Here is a 20,801-nt window from a genome sequence, read left to right as displayed (position 1 = left end):
GCATACAGATACCTGACTCTTTTGGTTTGCAAGGAGCTCGCTGTAAGGGGACACTCCTATTTTCTCCTATTCCCCCTGTCCCGCCCCCTTCCTCCTTGTTCCTTTCCCCTTTCCTTCATTCCCTTTCCTTTCCTTTTGTCCCCTTACCTTTCCACTTCCCTTCCGTTCACTCCCTTCGCATCCGAGCCCCGTCCGGTGACTCCGAAGTCTTCCCGCGCTTCGGACTCGCCTCAGACTCGCTCGGACGGCTCGGACTCGCTCGGACTCGTAGATACACTTCGGGGCTCGTCCGGGCTACCTCTATCCTCCTTTCCCACTTCATTACCCCTTGTCCCCACTTCCCCAGGTCGCTGGCACGACTCCTGTACATTCCCCTTCCACTTCATTATCACATGCCCCCTCGTACCTTGTGATATTCGTTCGTACCTGTGGCTGGTGTACTGTACAGTTACCCTTCATTCCTCCCACGCTACTACAGTATATACTTCGCTTCCTAGCATGGAGAATCCTTATCCTGTTCTCTTTGGATTCTCCCTCTGCTAGGTGAGCAGCTCTCTCATGTATTGCAGTTAGTCTTATTCATCTCTTTGGATTCTCCCTCTGCTAGGCCTGCGCTGTCGGCCATCTTGAGGTTGCCCTTACACTCGCCCTCTGTTTGCTACCCCAACACTGATAGCCAGAGATTAGGTTATGGCTGACATAGTTACTACCAGTGTGTGCTTGCTGCTAGTTTTCTAGGACTGCAAGGTCCACCAGTAGGCATCTTCAGGGCCCATAACCTTTTGAATGAGCATCTGTCCATCAATCCTAATGGGGAGGACAAGTGTGCACTGAGTGAAAGACTAATGTCTACTCACTGGTTGTTAAAGCTAATACTACTTGTAGCTATGTAGCTTGAGGTGCACACTTAGGTAGTTCTCTGGGTAGAGCACTGGTAGATTGTAGATGTAAGGGGACACTCCTATTTTCTCCTATTCCCCCTATCCCTATCCCTTCTCATTGTTCCTTTCTCTTTCCTTCATTCCACAGACTCTTATTTACATCCTCTTTGTCCTCTTTGTTCCCTTTCTCTTCCACCTCTTCCCTCACATTCAGGTCATATTTGATGACTCCAAAGTGTTCTCCCACTCTGGACTCACTCAGACTTGTTTGTACACTTTGGGGCTCATCTGGACAACCTCTACACCCTTCCCCCACTTTGTTACTTCCCATTCCTTCCCACTTCCCCAGGTTACCGGCATGACTTCTGTACATTCCCCCTCTACTCCATTATCACATGCCCCCTTGTACCTTGTGATATTCATTTGTACTTGTGGCTGATTGTTAAGAGCCACACTCACAGGGGGCTCGGGGTACACGGACCCACAGGTGCGCGGCTCCACGTAGAGGCGCAGAGGGGAACAAGGGAAGCGAGAACATACGGGCTTGGCTTCAGCTACTGGCTACGCCTCCCACGCCCTGTATTTCCGGAGAGAGTCCTACGCGGGTACCGAGGGTACGGGCGGAGGCGAGAGGATGAGACGGGAAGACCTCAACGGAGAGGCAAGGATGCGAATGCGGAAAGGAACTAATATTTGAACTAAGGTAACTGTATGTACAGTACAGGAATATATACTGGGAAACACATGGTGTCCACGCGTTCACAAAACAGCAATGAGTCTGGTCATAGTAAGTACAGTGTGCTCGAATATGTACTTAGTGTGTAATCCGAGAAGTCTGAGTGGCCGCGTGTATACGCAGCCCGAGCCCATAGCCGGGAACGCATGTGAATGCACCCCTAGTAGCCCCTAAGGGGTTTCTTGGATGCGCCTATAACACTGATGTACTGTACAATTATCTTGCATCCCTCCCACACTACTAAAGTATATACTTCACATCCTAGTGTGGAGAATCCCTATCCTGTTCTCTTTGGATTCTCCCTCTGCTAGGCCTGCGCTGCTGGCCATCTTGAGGTTGCCCTTACAGTAGACAGATACAGGCTCCTTATATACTGTAATCTACCTATGACATAAATATATCTGCAGTCAATACCTAGTCAGTATGACTCACACCATTAGTAAGATCCTTCTATGAAGTTCTACTGCAGACTGTGGTCTGACTCATGTCCTGATGGTCATGATCATGTGAAGGTGCATGCACAACACTATTGGCCATCTTGAGATTGCCTCCACAGATTCTGATATGTAAAAAGGGCAGGTGTATTCAACCTCCACTCCAAGAGGTGCTATCAAGCATTTTTTAAGGAAGACATACAAGAGGATTCTGACTCCAAGCCCGGTGAAGAAGAAGAGGCACGATCTAGTGTCCTAAATAAATTTGAGTATGTCTTCACTGCTGTGAAACTAAATCATTTTATTGTGTTCCCCGTGGCCATTATTGCCCAGAGAGAAGACAACACCTGTCTTCTCAGTGCTAATGTTCAGTTTGCCAATAAGGCCAATAATAGTGTAACATGCTTGATAGGGGGTCGACTCTGCTTCATTTGTGAATTGTCTTGCTGTTAGATAAAGTTCAGGTCTTACTCTAGCATAGGAGAGACTAAGGAAAGGGCACTTAGCACAGTGGTAGCGCGCCTGCTTTGCACGACAAGCTCCGTGATTGCATGAGGCCGTGGGTTCAATCCCCACAGTGTCCAGCTACTTTTTCCCCCTATCTCCCTTAAAACTTCGTGCTGAACGACGCTCCGATGCGCATTGGAGTTTTACTCGTCATTCGGACATCGTGGGTACCGTAGTACTCCTTATTACCCTGAGGGAAAACAGGACCCGAAGTCAGAAAAGGCAGAAGAGTAGTAATTGATTTATCATCGAAGTGATACAGTATCCGGCATAACTTTTCTTCCACGCTTGCCTCTATGTTTTCCTATTTCATATCAGTTATATCTGCATTTTCTGGCACCTTCTCTGATTTGATCCCATGTTTGCACGTTTCCCCCAGATGAGGCAGCGAGGGTGTAGTGAGTGTTGTGACGATATCAACGCGTGTTCGGTGCCAAGGACCAGCGAGGACAATATTTGATTCCGTCGAAGTATACGAACGATTCCTCAAGTCGCCAACTGTGCAGTCATGAAAGTGCGCCCAATAATTACCGTATGGACGGGTGCTTTGTCAAAGTGACCTCTGGCCCGCACACTGACCATGACGAATGCATGCAATCATTTCCTGACTGACACTCAATCCTTCCATGTACGCGCCGTGAAGAAACCCTGCCTTTGTTCAATAGATGACAGATAACATCAGAAAGCTGAACGTACCAAAGTACCTCAAACTCGTTGCCTCGCCGGCAAACCAAAGCCTTTTTCGTTTACCGCAGCCAATGCTTGCGCGGAGGTTATCGTGGTGCTCGCGAGTAAAGGAAGCTGGCCAATTGGAATACGATCCTCTGTACAGCGGATCGGAGTGCCAGCGAGGGAAAAAGAAATCAGAAGGTGGCGGAATATCTGTCTTCGGAAACATGGAGTGCAAGACCCCCATCACTTCTGACTGTACCTGTTGATCCGGAAGAGCCTCGATACGCTCGCTGTATTGGCCCTTTGGCGAGTCAAGGGTCAGCAAGAAGATGCGATGGGTGGAAGGCGAGGCCGCACCGTGACTGTAACGAACAGGATACCTGAGCCGTTGAGAAATTTTGGATGATCGAGGCTCTGCCATACAGGATAGCGTCCTCTTTCCTTGTCGGCATAAAGTCCCAACTGCAGTGTAATAAGAGACAGGCCATGTGAGAGGAGAGGATGGTAAACTCGCCTCAGTGTCAAACCAAAACTTGCGCGAGAATTGCAGGAATACCTTGGTGTAAGTAGTCATGGTCACAGATTGGATAGCTTCCATCTTCCAATCTTTGTCGCAAACGGAGTTGTGAGCCAACACCTCACACAGAAGACGAACAACGCACCGGGTAGCTCAGGCTCAAACCTGACATCGTCATTTTGAAGCACGCCCAAGCTGAACGTACAGAGCACATAATCACCAAAAATCAATGTCCCGTTAGCCAGAGTGACCCGCACGCCCGAACGTGCATACCCGATGGTTCTGACCGTCGAGGATAGTAGTAATTGAGAAGGCCGCAGAAATTCCTTCGCCTCTGCAGTTATGATGACCTTGAAGCCACGTTGATCAATGGAAAGTCGGGCTTCGTCGGAGAAGGTACCTATGTGCAATCATGATTACGATCAACGAGCAGAATGAGTGACGTTTACCTTGAGATACCCTTACCAACCCGGCGGCAGCCAAAGAGGTCGCTGAAGGGGTATCCCCGTATTCCCAGTCAAAATTGAAATCTAAAACACGCGGAATGAGTTTTGCAAGCAAATATATAGTGAAATCTCCAACGTACACTCCGCAACCTTATCATGGGATGATTGAGGTTTCGCTCCTACGAGAGAATATCCTTCTCGAGCATTCAAGTCGACAAGATTGTCAGCCACTCTCTTGCCTAGAGTCGTATACTGTCAGATCAAAGTATTCTCTGGTGTCGGGCAGACGAACCCGCCAATCTGCTGATTTTGTCCAGATTATCTGCTGCATCGTCAACAACGTTGGTATAATTCACAAGACCCGATCCATCGTAGGTTGCTATCAATAGGATAAGTTGGAATAACACCTGAGGGCTGAGACCGCCAGACTCACTGATGCTCGAGTAGTCATTAAACACAGTCCTGGCATTATGCTTCCTAGCCAGGTCCCAGATGGGATTGGACGGTCCGTCCCCTACTTGAGTCCCCTGTACCCAATTCGCGCCTAACTCAATAGTTGTACCGTTCCCAAAAGTGTGCGAGCGGAGTCGACCACCGATTTCATCTCGAGCCTCGATTACCAGAAAGTTGTGGTGACCGTTGCGGTAAAGCGTTCGGGCTGCAGTGATACCTGCGACACCGGCCCCGAGAATGAGGATTCTTGGATTGGACTTAGCGTTCGGGTTGGTATTCGCTTGCGGAGGTACCTGCATTTCTGCACTGAGGCAGAATGGCAATACTGCCAGCCCTCGCAGCATGGACGATATCCCAACCATCTCGAAAATACTGCAGACAATATGTAAACGGTAATGTCGCCGTTAGATTCGAGGGGTAAGTTCATTCTCTACTGTATAGAGAGCCATCCATTTTATACGCCCCATTTCACCTCTTCAAAGCCAGAATAGTCTATGGTCAGGCGCAGGGTGAAAGTCCGAGAAGCATGGCATAGTAATGAAGGCCATAACCTAAATAAAAAGCATACATGACATATTTTCCTTCTGTCCGAAGTGCCCATTGATAGACAACTCACCCGCGAACCAAGGCCGCAAGGCTTGGCATGATTACTGGCGACCAATCTTGAAAGAAGCGCTAGGGCATCCGAGTTATAACTTCGAATAGGAATTATTCTGGCGGCAGATCGCAGCTAGTATCAGTTGATGTGGGTCGGTACCAGGAGAAATATTGTGACCACGATGTGACTCAGGACAGCTATGCATCGAAGGATAAGCCAACGCTGGGGCACTTTTGGATGCTGCTATGAGTGTTGTTTTGCATATGAGAATTTCGCTGGCCAAAGACGGTCACGCTAGGGATGGCTCGTGTTGCTTGGGCTTGGCTTAGGCGTGAAGGTTTCCTGCAACAAATTTATCACTCGAACTGTCGCTAGTAGTGCATCTTTGTTGGGAAACGTACCTGGAAGAACTCGTGGATACGAGTTCTCCATTTATCTAGCAAAATCTTGAAGATTGCCCGTCAGCAACGTGCGCAGAGCAAGATTCATTTCCCGCTTTCATACTCAAGCCCTCAGTCAATGCCGCTGACTCGATATCTGAAAGGAATGCGAACATCTGGTTGGTCAAAGGCACCCCCAGCCCTGTAGAGACCGGCTGACACAGGATTTCTTGTTCGAAGAAGAGGTCGAAGCGCAGCGGCTTAACTTCGGCGAAGATTCTTGAGAATGTAATACTACCACAGTAATTGCCTTCATTGTTGTCCCGGATATCAAGTATTGTGTATGAGACTAGGGCCTTAAGCAGATATTCCCGGCTCCAACCCCAAAGCGTACACCCTATTAGCATTGTAGAACAGAGCATTTCGAACAATCTGAACAGCCTGTGCCTCGGTGATTTCCCCGTGTCTGACGACATCGGCGAGGGCTTCATATAGAGCCTGGCGCGCCTGGATAGTACCAAGGTAAAAGGATTCTGGCCACCAATGCCCATCCGCTACGGCTCTCGCATCAGTTATGGGCAGGAGAATCTAGATATATACATACTAGACCATAAAATCTTGTTCGTTGGACACAGTTCTAGGACCTGTTGTATGATCGCTCGCTGGCCATGCCCGGAGACAAACGGAAAGACCTTTGGGAGATTCTCTGAACAGGCTATTCGCCAAGGAAGAAACGAGAAGAAAAGTTTTGCACCTCGCCGAAGTCTAGGAATACATTTGAGTAGACAGCTGTCAGATAGCCGGCTTCGCGAGTGAACGGATACGCTGAGTGTAGGAGTACGAATGTCGCATCAGGGAAAGCCTTGATGATTGGTTGCAGCTTGGACGGCGAAGCGTTGACAAGAGTGATGTCGTTGTCACCCAGTCCCGTGTGGAATTGCACTGTACTCGGATAGGTCATACATATCGAGGGTCGAGTATTTGCTTACCAGGTTTGCGGTGCATTGTGGAAACTTCCAAGGCAGTCCGTACGACGTGATCGTTAAGTGCCTTATGCGCGAGTCGGATTTTCCCTTCGTCTTTGTACACCTTGAATATATCGAGTAGGGAGAACTTTAGACTGGCAGGCGGGGAGAACGTTGAGACGTCAAGACCGGTGCGATAGCAAACAATCGACTTGAACCCGACGACATTAGGGTCGTGAGCGCATGCAGTTAGTGTCTCCGACAATCTACTCTTGAAAGCATCAAGGATGGGCGTGACTTGTAGGTGGTCTGTAGAGAGATGAGGTATGATCACTTCCTTGAGAATTTCCTGCCAATCAACGAGCTTAATGAGTACATAAATAGAACAGACGTCAAGCAGCGACTCACCTCCGCCACCGCTTCAACTCTCACCAAACGCTTTGCGGGGGACGGTGTGAACCGATCGTGCCAATGATACTCCTCCGCCAATAGCTTGTTGCTGGTGTTGACCAGGCCGTCGTCGATCAAGATACATCGAATTCCGGTTGGCTTGAAGCAGGTTTCGCAGAGCTCCTCGTAACCTATCTTATCCCTAGCTGTCTTAATATCACTCCATGTCGTGGTATTTGGATCGAGTTTATACAGTTCGCTGAGTTGATGAGTGGCACGTAGGCAAGCTATCGTGTGTACAGAGTCTTGTTGCGCCTCCCCTTCGGCCTCCGAAATGAGGCCTTCGAATGGTAGAGCGTGGCGATGCTTGTCCTTCAACAATGGGTGAGCGTGGTTGTCTATTGCAGGAAAATTATGCGCGGCGGCGTATAGCTCAGGATACTCTGGGGAAGACATTGCTGTTGCCGATATCAGCCTTGCTCGCGATAGGATCAGAAGCAAGATAACACCCACGGTTGAACAGAATACCCACCGAGTCCAAAATAGAGACGGAAGCAAAACATATCTAATCAGATAAATGTCAGCCATCTTATCAGATCGTCTTTCAATCGCATCCCACATCATGGCCGTTGATACAAATGTTTTGGAGACCGTTATCCGAGGCGCTTTGCCTGTGATGCACCTCGAAATCGAGGATCAGTCAAATGGGTGCGGGGAGAACTATGCCATCATCCTCGTTAGCGAGGTGCGTCGTAACGGAAGTTCGTGGTTCAAGGACGCTCACAGTTTGTAACGAGTAGGCTTTCGAAGGGAAAACAACGCTGGCACGCCATCGTTGGGGTAAAGATATTCTGATCCACCCTATTTGGTGCATATGATGCTGACAAGCTCTGGTGATAGTCAATGACTTGCTGAAGAAAGAGATAGCGCAAATGCACGCATTCTCGCAGGTACGTACCCCGCAAACGATGCACTGGCGATGATCCGTATATAAATCCGTTCCAGAAAACCTTCACACCCAAGCAATACGAGGCATATTTGGCCAAGAACGCCTAAACGGCGCTCGTCGTTGGTAGTACCCGTCGTTGGCTGCAAGGTGTCCAAATTGTAATATTGTCTCTGAAAATAAACATTCGCCCCATGAGTCCGCCATCAGGAGCATCAAACTCTACCATGAACGAAGTCCGTACCTCAGCGCTCAGTCCGGATTCATGGTTTGATTGTAACCCGAGCCTCATCCCAGCATGTTTTTTCCTGGACTGATCGTGAGAACACTCCTGGACTGATACCGTCAACATCTCAGTCCTCAGCGAGCGACGATCGATATCAAGTGATACACTATGATTCCTAGAACTAAAAGGACAAGCAGCCGTCCCGGCGCGTACTTGAATATTGTCCGCAGCGACACACTGATATTGTGAGTGCGGCGGTGGCGGACTCGCAGGTGAGTCGTCGACTGCTGCGAGATTGGGCGCAAGGCTGGACTCTAGTACAGCTTTTACAACGAGCAAACGCGTGTACCTTTTCGTTCAGGTTAGTGATGACTTATCTATCATTGTTATGCCATGCTTCTCGACACTCACCGTGTCAATTTTAGCAGATGCCCTCATGGTCATGGGCTCTTCCGGCCTTGGAGAAGTGATGGGCCTAGAGAGTATAAAGGGGACAAAAAACGAGGGAATGAACTCGCCCTCTAATTCGAGCGCGGCTTTTCCCTGTGTCTAGGTTTTGCTGGTACCTAAATGACTGCGTTATCGCCCATACTGCGGGGACTGGCGCTATTGACATTGTGCCTTGTCTCCCTTAATGCAGGCGTGCAGGCGTTCTCTCAAGGCGATACCACTACTCGCGACTCATTGCAGTCCAATCCACGGATCCTGGTTCTCGGGGGCGGCGTCGCAGGCATTATCGCGGCACGAACGCTTCATCAAAATGGGCTCGACAACTTCCTGATAATCGAGGCGCGGGACGAGATCGGTGGGCGGCTCCGCTCGCATACTTTTGGGAACGGCACGACTATCGAACTTGGGGCGAATTGGGTGCAAGGAACTCAAGTGGGGGGCGGACCGTCCAATCCTATCTGGGACCTGGCTAGAAAGCATAACGTGACGACCGTGTTCAACGACTACTCGAGCATCAGTAAGTTCAACGCCCTCAGCACTCGCGTATGATACAAAATACTCTCTCTAGTAACCTACGATGAAGCGGGTCCTGTGGATTATATCGACGTCGTCGACGATGCAGTAGACAATCTAGACAAAATAACTGAACTAGCGGGTACGTCTACCCACGTTCAGGCAGAATAATTTCCACCAGTCGAACACAACCCTAGGCGAGAGAGTGGCCGGCAATCTTGTCGACTTGAACGCTCGTGCGGGATATTCTCTTGTGGGAGCGAAACCTCAATCTCCCCATGCTAGGGCAGCTGAATGTAAGTTTAAGCTTTCAGTCCTGTACTCTTGCCCCAAGGGTTTATTCTACATGCTCAGACTGGAACTTTGATTGGGAGTACGGAGATACCCCCTCAGGAAGCTCCTTGGTAGCTGCAGGATTGGTGAGGGTGTTCCAGGATGTGTTTAGCTTTGACTCACTTCTTTCGTTGTATCAGAATAATAACTTCACATTCGACACCGACCAAGGCGGCTTCTCCGACGAAAACCGACTTTCCATCGATCAGCGCGGTTTCAAAACTATTATAACCGAAGAAGCAAAGGCATTTTTGCGACCTTCTCAGTTATTGCTGAACTCGACGGTGAAAAGCGTCAGATACGGGAATTCAGGTGTACAAGTGACACTCGCGAACGGGACATCGATTTCGGGCGACTACGTGCTCTGTACGTTCAGCTTGGGCGTGCTTCAAAATGACGATGTCGAGTTCGATCCTGAGCTACCCGGTACGATGTCCGTCTTCTGTGCACAAATTGAACTTACACTGCTGTTTGCGACAAAGATTGGAAGATGGAGGCGATTCAGTCTCTGACAATGACTACGTATACTAAGATATTTCTAAAATATGAGCGCAAGTTTTGGTTTGACACGGAGGTGAATCTACTTCTCTTTCCTTCTGCCACCTCTGACCGTGAAACCGTACGCCACAGATGGGCTTATACGCTGACAAAGAAAGGGGCCGCTATCCCGTCTGGCAGAGCCTCGACCACCCAAAGTTTCTCCAGGGTTCGGGAATCTTGTTCGTTACAGTCACTGTGCGTCTGCACATTCGGTCTACCTCATCTGCTCGCTGACCCTTGCGCGTCAAAGGGGCAATACAGCGAGCGTATCGAGGCTCTTCCGGACCGACAAGTTCAATCTGAAGTGATGGGGGTCCTGCGTTCTATGTTCCCGAAGACAGACATCCCGCCGGCTTCTGATTTCTTTTTCCCTCGATGGCACTCTGATCCGCTGTACAGAGGATCGTATTCCAATTGGCCAGCCTCCTTTACGCGCGACCATCATGATAACTTTCGCGCAAGCGTTAGTGTCGGCGGACGTGAAAGGCTTTGGTTTGCCGGCGAGGCGACGAGTTTCAAGTACTTCGGTGCGTCTGGGGTTACGTTATTGCCTACTATTTGATCAACGAAGGCAGGTTTCCTACACGGCGCATATACTGAGGGATTGGATGTCGCTCAAGAGATGATCAAATGCATCCGCCGCGGTCAGTGCACTGGGTTGAGCCACTTTGACGAAGTACGAAATGTCCACCCGTACGGTACCAATTAGGTTAGCTGACCGTGCGAATATATACACCCATGTCATGCGCTCGTCGAACTCCTTCCGCTTGACCACCATGAGCTCCTTGCACTGCTGCAGCACTGTGAGGTTCTCGTCTTTCCTGCTACTGAGTTACCTCGCATACACGGCCTTACTCGGGCGGAAATTGGGGACGCTTGCTTCCTGTTCCATGGCAGCTTGCAATGACTGCTAGTCCGTCGGGCTCGAGAGGCAGCCCTGGCGGTGAGCACGACATTTAGCCACAAGCGCTTCGCCCATGTTTCAAAAGTTCACGCAGGTGAATCAGAAGATACGCGATCCAAGTGAAACCCTCAGCACGCTTGTTCACGCGTCGTGTCCCTGGTGATGCCAAACACGCCCAATCCGTGAACATCGAAGTGGAAGCCAAAGCGCCGAAGCAGCTGCGACTCTCCTGAAGACATTCTGGCAGTGTGTAACTACGTGAAATTGCGGATCCTAACGACGGCGAGCCTTGGTACAAATGCGCATCCAGGAAAGAAGCGTGATGTGTTTCTTCGGATGTGATCGAAGCTCGAGCATCATCAGAGACTCACTAACTTGGATCGCTCTATAAAAGCGCGGGTTCGTGAATTCGTGACCTTGCTGCCCTTTCCCTCTTCCCATCTACCCGCCACATATCCCCATTCTACGCCATCGCGCCCCTTATCCTACCCATGCGCACAGTCTATGTCCCCTGGGCTCTTATAGGGCTCCCCATCTTTCTCCTCAGCAGCATCGTCAATGGCGGGACTGTCCCTCTGGCAACCAAAAAGGTGGCCACCGCTTGGTTTGCAGGATGGCACGCCGACCAAGGTTACCCCGTTAGCAAGATCAATTGGTCTCAATACACTGAGATGGCGTATTCATTTGCGTGAGAGATGCTACCTCTGATCCTTATTGATCGCCTTTCTCACTTCGTCGTAGCATCGTCACAAAGGACGGCGGGCTTAGTTTGGAAGGCTCTAATCCTGGTGTATTGCCAGATTTCGTTAAGCAAGCCAGGAATAACGTGAGTTTAGTTCAATTTCGTCCCCAATCATGCTCACTGTTCTTCAGAACGTTCGACCCTTGATCGCCATTGGCGGATGGACCGGCTCAAGATATTTCTCAACCGCCGTCGCCAACGCTCAGAGCCGGAAAGCGTTTGTCAAAGCCGTGGTGAATTTTGTCAAGAAGTATAACCTTGACGGTGTCGACTTTGAGTATGTCTTCAATCCTCGGCGGTTCAGCTGTCTTAACAACCCGGGTTCTCTACAGTTGGGAATACCCTGGTCGACAGGGCATTGGTTGCAATACCATATCACCCTCTGACACCCCCAATTTCCTAGCCTTCCTCCAAGAACTTCGCCGTGACCCTTTGGCAAAAAATATGCTCCTCAGCGCTGCAGTCTCGATCACGCCTTTTGCGTCTGCAGACGGTACACCCTCTACTGATGTGTCTGCATTTAGCAAAGTCCTGGACTACATTGCCATCATGAACTACGATATATGGGGCTCGTGGTCGCCCGCCGTTGGCCCAAACGCACCTCTGTTCGACTCCTGTGCCGCCCAAGGAAATAGAGCCGGATCAGCAACCTCCGCTATTGTAGCTTGGTCAACCGCTGGTATGCCTTTGGATCAGATTGTCCTCGGCGTTCCTGCGTACGGACATTCCTTCCGCGTTCGGCGTGCCCAAGCCTTTGAACTAGGCAGCACTACGAAATTAGCCGCGTACCCGCCCTTTGACAAATCCCAGCCACCTACGGGGGATAAGTGGGACGACCCAGCTGGCGTGGACGAGTGTGGTAATACTAGCGGGCCCGGAGGCAACTTCAATTTCTGGGGTATTGTCCAGGCCAAGCTCCTCAATGCCGATGGGACGCCAAAGCCTGGTGTGCCATACCGTTTCGATTCGTGTAGTCAAACCGTAAGTTTTCCATGCTCAATTGTATGATTTGACGCTGATACAGCAACGTTGTAGTCATATGTGTACGACACTGCCAACGAGGTTATGATTTCGTTTGACGATAAACGGTCGTTCCAAATGAAGGGCATGTTTATCAAGGTGAAGCAACTTCGGGGGTTTGCGATGTGGGAAGCGGGCGGTGATTCGAATGATGTTCTCGTCAGGACGCTCCGCGATGCTGCTGGCTTCCGATGATAGTGCAAAATGTCGCAATATAGTATCGAGTTGCTTGGAATGTATGTTGATAGAGAAAAAATTGCTACCTTAACTCGTTCATGAGTGACTCGAAGGGTATTCGCGAACATAGAACTCCTACAGACAACAGGCACTTCAGCTCGAGCGATGACTTGGTAGGATGAGCTTCTTGCTTGGGGGGTGCTAAAATTGTTGATGATGCCGAAGGACGAGAAATAGATTAGAAAAGACCCCAAGACCACCAGCCAGGCCTGCAGGCCATCCTCGAGGTAGCCGTCATCACCCCTTTGGCCGAGACGACGGTGCGTTGCGAGACTGACACTGGCTTTTCAGGAGACAAGACAAGGGAATTGGGATTCGACGTCATGGCGGTTATCGAAGTGACCATTTACGATGTGGTTGTTTAGGCTGATAGAAACCAGCCTCTCTTCGAGAGTATGACAGTCGATCCTCTTAGAAGTGGTTGTTGCCATTATGTGCACTCCGCGTAGATGCGCCGCTCGCACTTCGGTGTGTTTTAGCGGTGATGAAAAACTTTTGGAAGACAAATCCATCAGAGTGTGAGTACGCGGTATTGGATGTGGCGATAGGGAGCCATTCACTCACATATCAGCTGCGCAGGACATGGAGGACGTAGAGTATACCATAGACTTTCAAGAATCTCTGCAGTAGGGGCGCTGATAAACGAACTCAGGGTCGAGGAGCTGTTGGCGTTTGGACCGTGCCATGCTGTTCCATGGCAATGTCTGACCCCAACACCTATCTTGTAGATGATGCCGATGCTCGAGTCCGATATTCTGCAGGATGGGAACAAATGGGAGGTGACAACGAGTACAATCAAACAACACACTACACGTTCACAGCCGGAGCATCCTTCACATTCTCATTTGTAGGTGAGATTGATTCAACTTTGCAGATTGGTCAGGTCCTCAGCACTGATGGGTTCTAGGTACTTCTGTGAGTGTCTTTGGGACGATAGACAACCTCGGTGAGGGTCCCATGGTGCATTTTTCACGCGAAGGCCTGTTTTCACTGACAACATTGGCTGAGTAGACAGCGAGGGCCGCAGTCCCAACTCCACCTACGAGCTCGATGGCACAACACCTGTGGTATTCAGGGGAAGGCCTGTTCAAGGTGTTATATATCAACAATTGTTCTACCAATCCCCCACCCTTCCGAACATGCCACATACGCTGGTGGGACGCTCTGCAGATGCCGGAAGCCGCATCTTCATCGACTTCCTTGCCGTCACAGCGCCTCCAGTTACGTCAACTACGCTCCAGCCGACCTCCCAGTCGGCCACGTCGTCAGTTACATCTTCTAATACTGAAACTGCGACCATAGCTGTGGGCTCCGGCTCGTCGTTGTCGAGTAACAACATCGGAGCAATTGTGGGAGGCGTGGTCGGAGGCCTGGCTTTATTGGCGATCCTGTTGATCTTGACGTGGTGGTTTACCAGGCGTCGCACAAAGATTCAAACAATGGGTGAGTGAGCTCCGTTGCTATTAACAGTCGGGTTCTCATTACCGACTCCTACATTAAAAAGGGCAAATGGCTGAACATCAAGTACACCCTTTCGTCGCACCCATAATACCCTCAAATCAGTCTGATACAAGAAGTGATTTGCCCATCCGATCCTCTATGACCCACACGCCGCAGCAGGAGTTCGATCCTGCTCAACTATGGGATCCTGCGTCTTTAGCATATGCTCCATCACACATCGGAGGGGGAACTACCGCCAGTTTGAGTCCGCCATCCATGGGAGATGGTGCTTCGAGTTACTTTCCTGCCCCAGTGACTTCGACAACTGTTGGGCCGCCACTGGGGATGAAAGGTGGCACCCACCTGACACATGCCCCAAGCACCTCAGTAGCCACCAGCGCTCGGAGCGACGTGTTGGGTGACGCTCCCCCGCCTGCGTATGACAGTTAGCTGATTCACCAACTTTCGAGTGCTTTTCATTCGACCCCTTCATTGCATTAGCCATCAATGGTTCTTGCATTTGTGGTAGTCCTCCACTTATTTATGTTGATGCTAGTGTGTTGTTCCCGTCCATAGGTAACCCATAATACACTGTTGCAAGATCCCAGTCGCTGAAGAAGATTCGTCAGATAGTGGTTAGTTCAAATGGGCCATGTTCCATTTCTTTCCCTCAAGTCTTTGCACTCTCAGGCCTGAGCAGTCTCATACCGTGACGCATACTGCTTGAGCTGTGATGGCGAGTGATGTGAGTTCCACTGATCGTCCTTCGAAATCGACGCAGACTAGCACACTGACAGGGAAATGGTGGAATAGACGAGGAAGCGCTGAGATACTTCCTGGAACAACATTGTGGAGATAGGAGAAATAGGGGGCAAATGTGACCGAATTCGCTTCCGCAACGACATCCGCTTGTCAGCCAACCACATTCTACTCATCTATTCTAAATTTATGGACCACACAATGCACTGGCGAGGCGAGCACGAGCACGAGCCAGAAGGCAACGAAGAAAATGATCCAGCCTACGAACTCCTTCTTCCGGGCGAACACACCAACACATATCGCGACAGGCCTAAACGGTGAGTCAACTGTGGAAACCACGGCCTACCAAAGCACCCGCCTAACGCCATTTACCGCCAACTAGTCCTCCTTGGTACAAACGTTCAGCGTACATTTTATTATGTGCTGCCGCCTTGCTATTCATAAGTACGGTCTTGTACACAATCGACGTGTTCTCTGGATATTCGCTTAGGAAGACACTATCATCGGCAAGCAGCAACTACGTTGGCTCCGTTGTTTCTCATCTTTGGCCGGAAGGTATGGCTAACCGCACGGATAATTGGGAGAACGAAAACAGCAAGACCATGCATGCCTTATTCAAGTGTCTGGCCAACGGCGGGTGTGGAGAAAACCAAACCAGCATTGTCCTGTTATCCTCGCCGCACTTCAAGGACTCGATAGCAGGCCATACTTCGGGCGAGGATATTTGGTGAGTAATTTCATTCCACTTCGACTTCTCAGCGCCTCAGACTCAACATCCTACAGGGCGATAAGTATAGTACGTTTGGGGTCCATATCGTTTCACATGAGAACTCATTGAAGATACTTCCAGCTCTTGTCTTTGAAGGAAATGGGATATACCGCCGTCTACGCGCCACACAACTCTGAGCTCCTCCGTACCTATAGGCAATACCCCGACCTAGTCAAGATCATCATCAGCGAAGGCTCCGACGCGGAAAGCTGCTTCAAAGACCCTCAATGCACCAAGACAAAGGACCATCCGCTCGGAATACCCGCTTGGAAAATGCTTGCGATGCATTTCTGGACGGGTTCCAGCCACCCACTGGGTAACCAATGGACGCTTTCTCCAGAAAACTTCCCGCTTCTCAGTCCGGGAAACTCGAAAGACAACGTATATCTGGGATACAGTGTCGAACGCGCCTGCAAGGAGATTCCGATCATGCCTATGGATGAACGACCCAACCAAGGCTTCGTCTATGGCAAGCGACTCGATTATTTCTTCGGCAAGGACTTTGCTTGGGAAGGCGTGTCGTTCGTACCTCCCTTTCCCATCCAGCTCGTCGCTGGATTCTCGAACGACTCCTCGGTTCTCTCGCCTCCGCCTGAGGGTATCGACAATATGGGCGTCATGCCAAAGCATAGATTTTACGAACACTTGGGGATGAGCCGCGTATTGATTGGCATTGGCCGACCAGTCTTGAGCCCCACGCCATATGATGCGCTATGCATGGGTGTTCCATTTATCAACCCAATCATGCATTGGGACAAGAAGAAGCCAGACGATCGGTCAAAGTGGGAGGCACAACATGACGGCCTGAAGTACGAAAGTCCACCCTACGTTTACAACGTCAAGAAAGGCGATGGGGAAGGTTTATGGAAAGCAGTGAAAGACGCACTTGATCATCCGATTGACAGGTGAGTGTGCTGTCACAGTACGATGCTCTCTCTAAACCAAGGACAGATATATTGTACCAAACATGACGATGGCATCGCTGGGAGCACGATTGGGTGCTCTTGTCGAGAAAGACTGGAAGAGCCAAGCTGAGCAGTTATTGGAACTAAGGAAAAAGACGGGCAAGGGCGAGGTTAGTCGTGTTTAATCTTGTGGACCAATCACTAACCGTCCGTTCAAGCTGTTCGAAATATAGGGAAGTGAGGGTAGGTTGCTACAAGTACATAAAAGATCATCCAAATCTACATACAATACGACATCCATATAAATATCACGAAACTAGGATAGATCAGTGGTCATCTCCAGGCTTGCCTGAACACGATCCATGGCTTCAATGGCAGCCTTCAGTTGATCTGCAGAGCCAACTTCTTGTACCCGCTCGTTGTCTTCGTCAAGCCCAGTCCGCCGTCCCTCGGCCGCATTCCGCTCCCTCGCGCGGACAAGTAGCTGAGACACTGCCCAGTTGAGATACCCAGTTTTGCTGGTTTCCCAAGGTCGTTTACCAGGGTCCGAAAGACGATACTGCGTGAGCGAGGAGAGTGTTGCCGGGTCAAGGTCAGGTAGTGCTGACACTGATTTATACAATTCGAACAACTTCTGAGGAAGGCCCTCGATGGTGTCGAACGTAGGATCGTGGAGGAAGGACAGACGCTCCCGCCGTTTTTCAGCTCGACGACGCCCTGCTCGGGAAACATGTACGGCACGCGTCAGCACTCTTCCAAGACGCCGTTGCTAAGATATTCGTCAGAGAGAGAAGCATTGGGAGAAACAAGAAGTGGGACGCACATCTTGCAGCTGCAGTCTTAACTCGACTATCTCGTCCATGAGCTCCTTCTCCCTCTCAGGGGATTGTGTCAGGTCGAGACCTTCCTGGTGGGGCAGTACGATTGGCAAATCCGGCGGCACAGCGAATACGTTTCGAAGCGACCAAGCCTCGAAGAAGTCGAACGCGACGTCAGTATGGTACTCCAGCAACGTTTGGAAGGCGACAAGGCCTTGCTCGACCTCGCCTGTTGGATCCCATTCGGACTCCTTCATTGTATCGCTGCCCCCTTCCTTCTTGGCACGTTCATCAGCCCACCGCTGCAGAAATTCCTCTAAACCATTGACGGCGTCTGTGACAGCATTGTTGGCGATGTTGATAATATCGTCCAGTAGAAGCTGAGGAGAGAATCCAAGAGCTTCTGGTAGAAGAAGAGGCGGAGCATTGACTGCCTGTTGTTCAGTCATATCCTCGCCAACGTAAAGGATTTGAATACGCGACCTCAACGTTTGATAACTTGGTTTGCCTCCAGAATTTCTCTCACGACGCGATATATATGATCACGTGACTTATAGCCCGTAGCGGCGTTCGCTCGGGCTGCCGCCGTTTCTTATCTTTACCACCATGACCCCGACCGCGCTCGGTTTGCTTTTGGCACCTCTCCAACCAGCTTCGATTCATGATTCTTGTCTTTCTAGCAAATTTTACGGGATATACAACCACGGGGACGCAACAACCAGAAGTCTGTACCTTGGAGACCTCGAATGCCTCACATCGTTTGATGTGAGTGGGGGGGACGCAGCATTGGCTGGTTATACCCCCAGTCCAGACGATGTTTTAGCATGGGTCTATCAAGCACCAGCTAGCGAAGAGCTCTTATCGTCGCACCCCCCGTTTCCCCGGGCGCTGGACACGTTCATTTATCAAATATCGCCCAAGGGTGACTATGACGACTCCAACCAGTTGCCACTTGAAAGCACATCAGATCGTGCGCTTCTCTACCGCTCGGATACCTCTGCCCTCGTATACGTGAATCGCGAAATTGCTCGACGGCTCGACACACTCATTCCCCCCATGTGGAAGTCGGCGTTGCTTCCGTCTTCACCGATAGCTTCTTACCCAGTTCCTACCGATGCCGTCAAGCGGATCAAGCACATCACGTCGTCCTTGAAATTCAGCCCAGATATTGCCGCCACGGTGAACAGCATCTCAATCCCCCAGATGCGCAATGACATTCGTTTCCTCACGGGTGAAGACGGCAAATCCGGAATAGTCTCCCGGCACTCGTTCGCAGATGGCAGTCGAGTGGCGGCTGCGTGGCTGAAAGATCGCTTCGAGGAGACGGGAGCACATTGCACGCTCAAGGCATTCTCCCAAGGCTTCGCACCGAATGTCATATGGTACGTGTGAACACTCACAAGCAACTTGGTAGTAATGCCGTTTGTAGCCGCTATAATGCAGACGTGAAAACGAATGCCACTATCATCCTTGGTGCTCACTACGATAGCCGTGGATCCTTCGGCAACACGCGTGCGCCAGGCGGAGACGACGACGGGTCGGGGACCATTTCCCTCCTCTCGATCGCCCGAACTATCGCGAGCAAGAAGGTCAAATTCCACACGAACGTGGAGCTGGTCGCATTCGCTGGTGAGGAGCAGGGTCTCGTGGGATCGCGGGCATACGCACGCGAGCTGAGGGCGGCTGGCGCGAATGTGACGATGATGATACAGGCAGACATGCTCGCCTACCGAGCCCCTAACGAGCCCCTGCAGCTGGGCCTCCCAGAATCGTGAGTGCATGCACAATGTACGGCGGCGCGTCGCGTAACGGGCTGTGTAGGATTGGTACCCCGGCGGTCGTGCAGCTAGTGTCCAACGTGTCTGCGCTGTACAGCCCGGAGTTGACGGTCGGCTTCACGAAGGCGTGCTGCAGCGATCACCAGGTATGTTATACGCGGCACGCGGGAGGTCCCGATGCTAAGCGCTTTGCTAGTCGTTCCACGAGCAGGGCTTCGCGTCCACGCAGGTGTTCGAGCGCGCGGGATGGAGTGAGTCACTAACTCCCACAAACTAACTCTTACCAACGATCGCTTACCGTCCGTGCTTGCTTGCAGTCGCCGATCCCATGTATCACAACAGCGGCGATGTGAGCGACCGCGAAGGCTACGACTTCGAGCAAGTGAAGGCCATTGCGAAGGTTCAGGTAAAGTGCGGAGAGCCACATAGAATGAGTGCTGATTGTGTATTTTTGCAGTTTGCGACGGTGCTGCACGTTGCGGGGTTCACGACCAGCGGGTAGGCACAGCGGGGTGCTCGGGGTGGATGACACGTAGACATTGATTGGTTATCGTTATTCGTTTATTTGTGAGATGGAGTTAATGCACGGTCGGAATGGGGAACGTGGGCGTGCAGACACCGGCGTGAGAGGAGTTGCTAGTCCGCGGGTTCGTTGTGTCTCTGTACGTCCATTCCCCTCGTCGTTCGATATCCAATGACGAGTTGGCCACTTGATACGCCCGTTGGCGCGTATATGCTATGCAGGCTAATCTTTGTTCCCTGTCAAAGTTTTCATGTTTCAAGACGGAGTTGTGTATGGATCGTTTGTCTTGACACCCTCAAAGATAGGAAGAGTAGATTGCTGATGATGGGTGCCTAACTTGTAAGTGAGTACCGACGGGTTACGGCACTGCGATCGAAGGACAACGGTGCGCCTAGTCATCCATACGTTTGCTCGCCCGCTTAGTGCACACTTGGTACACTCCACGCAGGCAAATGTGCATATGTGAATAAATCGCCAGGCTCATTACGCGTCAGATCGCACGTATTCAATTCAACTCAATTGCAGTCGTCCAGGATACCGCTTTGGACCGGCATTCCGAGATTGCTCCTATCGGCAAACCCACTGATTCATTATTAGAGTATACTCCTGCGCTCGTGTCGTTCGCTTGGGGCTACTGGGGCGTGAGTGCATGTTGCATCCCGCCGAATGTGCTGTGTACGCACACCCAAGTATAGACACGCCGCCGTCTCCCTGCAAGCGCGCCGCGGAACCCGACCCGCCGTCGCGCGTATCACCGACCTAAGCAAGGCAAACAGCATCCTAACGCCGACAGCCTGATCAGCGCGCAACAGGGTCAGTCGCGACCCATTCTGTTTTGGGACTTGCCATTCGCGTCCGAAATTACGCACCTTCGCTGTAGATGAGCCCATACCGCCGTCAACTCGCTAGCTCTCAGCCG

The 20,801-nt window shown here is 50.9% G+C and overlaps 9 protein-coding genes and 1 non-coding gene across 10 annotated transcripts; 7 read left to right on the top strand and 3 right to left on the bottom strand.

Annotated features, from left to right (window-relative positions):
• The first annotated feature begins 2,547 nt into the window (after positions 1 to 2,547).
• Positions 2,548 to 2,635, top strand: PC9H_011548. The gene has a single exon. It is a non-coding gene; the product is annotated as a tRNA-Ala (tRNA).
• Positions 2,636 to 3,216: 581 nt separating this feature from the next.
• PC9H_011547 (uncharacterized protein) lies at positions 3,217 to 4,945 on the bottom strand (the record flags this gene model as incomplete). The annotated part of the gene is made up of 8 exons (XM_036781031.1): positions 3,217 to 3,592; positions 3,654 to 3,692; positions 3,758 to 3,836; positions 3,893 to 4,147; positions 4,197 to 4,277; positions 4,334 to 4,432; positions 4,486 to 4,572; positions 4,627 to 4,945. The coding sequence occupies 8 exons, from the start codon at positions 4,943 to 4,945 to the stop codon at positions 3,217 to 3,219; spliced, it is 1,335 nt and encodes a 444-aa protein (XP_036626886.1).
• Positions 4,946 to 5,981: 1,036 nt separating this feature from the next.
• Positions 5,982 to 7,435, bottom strand: PC9H_011546 (uncharacterized protein; the record flags this gene model as incomplete). The annotated part of the gene is made up of 5 exons (XM_036781030.1): positions 5,982 to 6,178; positions 6,229 to 6,316; positions 6,379 to 6,566; positions 6,614 to 6,938; positions 6,998 to 7,435. 5 exons carry the CDS (start codon positions 7,433 to 7,435, stop codon positions 5,982 to 5,984), a joined length of 1,236 nt encoding a protein of 411 aa, XP_036626885.1.
• Positions 7,436 to 7,601: 166 nt separating this feature from the next.
• On the top strand, positions 7,602 to 8,035 carry PC9H_011545 (uncharacterized protein; the record flags this gene model as incomplete). Its single annotated transcript, XM_036781029.1, has 4 exons — positions 7,602 to 7,724; positions 7,780 to 7,819; positions 7,880 to 7,929; positions 7,985 to 8,035. The coding sequence occupies 4 exons, from the start codon at positions 7,602 to 7,604 to the stop codon at positions 8,033 to 8,035; spliced, it is 264 nt and encodes an 87-aa protein (XP_036626884.1).
• Positions 8,036 to 8,721: 686 nt separating this feature from the next.
• Positions 8,722 to 10,696, top strand: PC9H_011544 (uncharacterized protein; the record flags this gene model as incomplete). The annotated part of the gene is made up of 9 exons (XM_036781028.1): positions 8,722 to 9,118; positions 9,170 to 9,256; positions 9,312 to 9,410; positions 9,469 to 9,533; positions 9,588 to 9,873; positions 9,930 to 10,021; positions 10,078 to 10,182; positions 10,238 to 10,514; positions 10,563 to 10,696. 9 exons carry the CDS (start codon positions 8,722 to 8,724, stop codon positions 10,694 to 10,696), a joined length of 1,542 nt encoding a protein of 513 aa, XP_036626883.1.
• A 686-nt stretch (positions 10,697 to 11,382) lies between these two features.
• On the top strand, positions 11,383 to 12,848 carry PC9H_011543 (uncharacterized protein; the record flags this gene model as incomplete). The annotated part of the gene is made up of 5 exons (XM_036781027.1): positions 11,383 to 11,579; positions 11,633 to 11,717; positions 11,765 to 11,910; positions 11,966 to 12,614; positions 12,669 to 12,848. 5 exons carry the CDS (start codon positions 11,383 to 11,385, stop codon positions 12,846 to 12,848), a joined length of 1,257 nt encoding a protein of 418 aa, XP_036626882.1.
• A 736-nt stretch (positions 12,849 to 13,584) lies between these two features.
• Positions 13,585 to 14,780, top strand: PC9H_011542 (uncharacterized protein; the record flags this gene model as incomplete). Its single annotated transcript, XM_036781026.1, has 4 exons — positions 13,585 to 13,741; positions 13,798 to 13,836; positions 13,899 to 14,333; positions 14,395 to 14,780. 4 exons carry the CDS (start codon positions 13,585 to 13,587, stop codon positions 14,778 to 14,780), a joined length of 1,017 nt encoding a protein of 338 aa, XP_036626881.1.
• Positions 14,781 to 15,278: 498 nt separating this feature from the next.
• On the top strand, positions 15,279 to 16,948 carry PC9H_011541 (uncharacterized protein; the record flags this gene model as incomplete). Its single annotated transcript, XM_036781025.1, has 5 exons — positions 15,279 to 15,406; positions 15,472 to 15,816; positions 15,873 to 15,885; positions 15,940 to 16,763; positions 16,810 to 16,948. 5 exons carry the CDS (start codon positions 15,279 to 15,281, stop codon positions 16,946 to 16,948), a joined length of 1,449 nt encoding a protein of 482 aa, XP_036626880.1.
• A 131-nt stretch (positions 16,949 to 17,079) lies between these two features.
• On the bottom strand, positions 17,080 to 18,030 carry PC9H_011540 (uncharacterized protein; the record flags this gene model as incomplete). Its single annotated transcript, XM_036781024.1, has 2 exons — positions 17,080 to 17,532; positions 17,587 to 18,030. 2 exons carry the CDS (start codon positions 18,028 to 18,030, stop codon positions 17,080 to 17,082), a joined length of 897 nt encoding a protein of 298 aa, XP_036626879.1.
• Positions 18,031 to 18,187: 157 nt separating this feature from the next.
• On the top strand, positions 18,188 to 19,861 carry PC9H_011539 (uncharacterized protein; the record flags this gene model as incomplete). Its single annotated transcript, XM_036781023.1, has 6 exons — positions 18,188 to 18,963; positions 19,011 to 19,352; positions 19,403 to 19,505; positions 19,556 to 19,610; positions 19,677 to 19,765; positions 19,817 to 19,861. 6 exons carry the CDS (start codon positions 18,188 to 18,190, stop codon positions 19,859 to 19,861), a joined length of 1,410 nt encoding a protein of 469 aa, XP_036626878.1.
• Positions 19,862 to 20,801: the final 940 nt, after the last annotated feature.

This window comes from Pleurotus ostreatus, assembly GCF_014466165.1.
Source record: "Pleurotus ostreatus strain PC9 chromosome Unknown scaffold_9, whole genome shotgun sequence".
Lineage (NCBI taxonomy): Eukaryota > Fungi > Basidiomycota > Agaricomycetes > Agaricales > Pleurotaceae > Pleurotus > Pleurotus ostreatus.
Note: the sequence above shows the minus strand (reverse complement) of the source record. Positions and strands in the feature narration are given on the sequence as shown.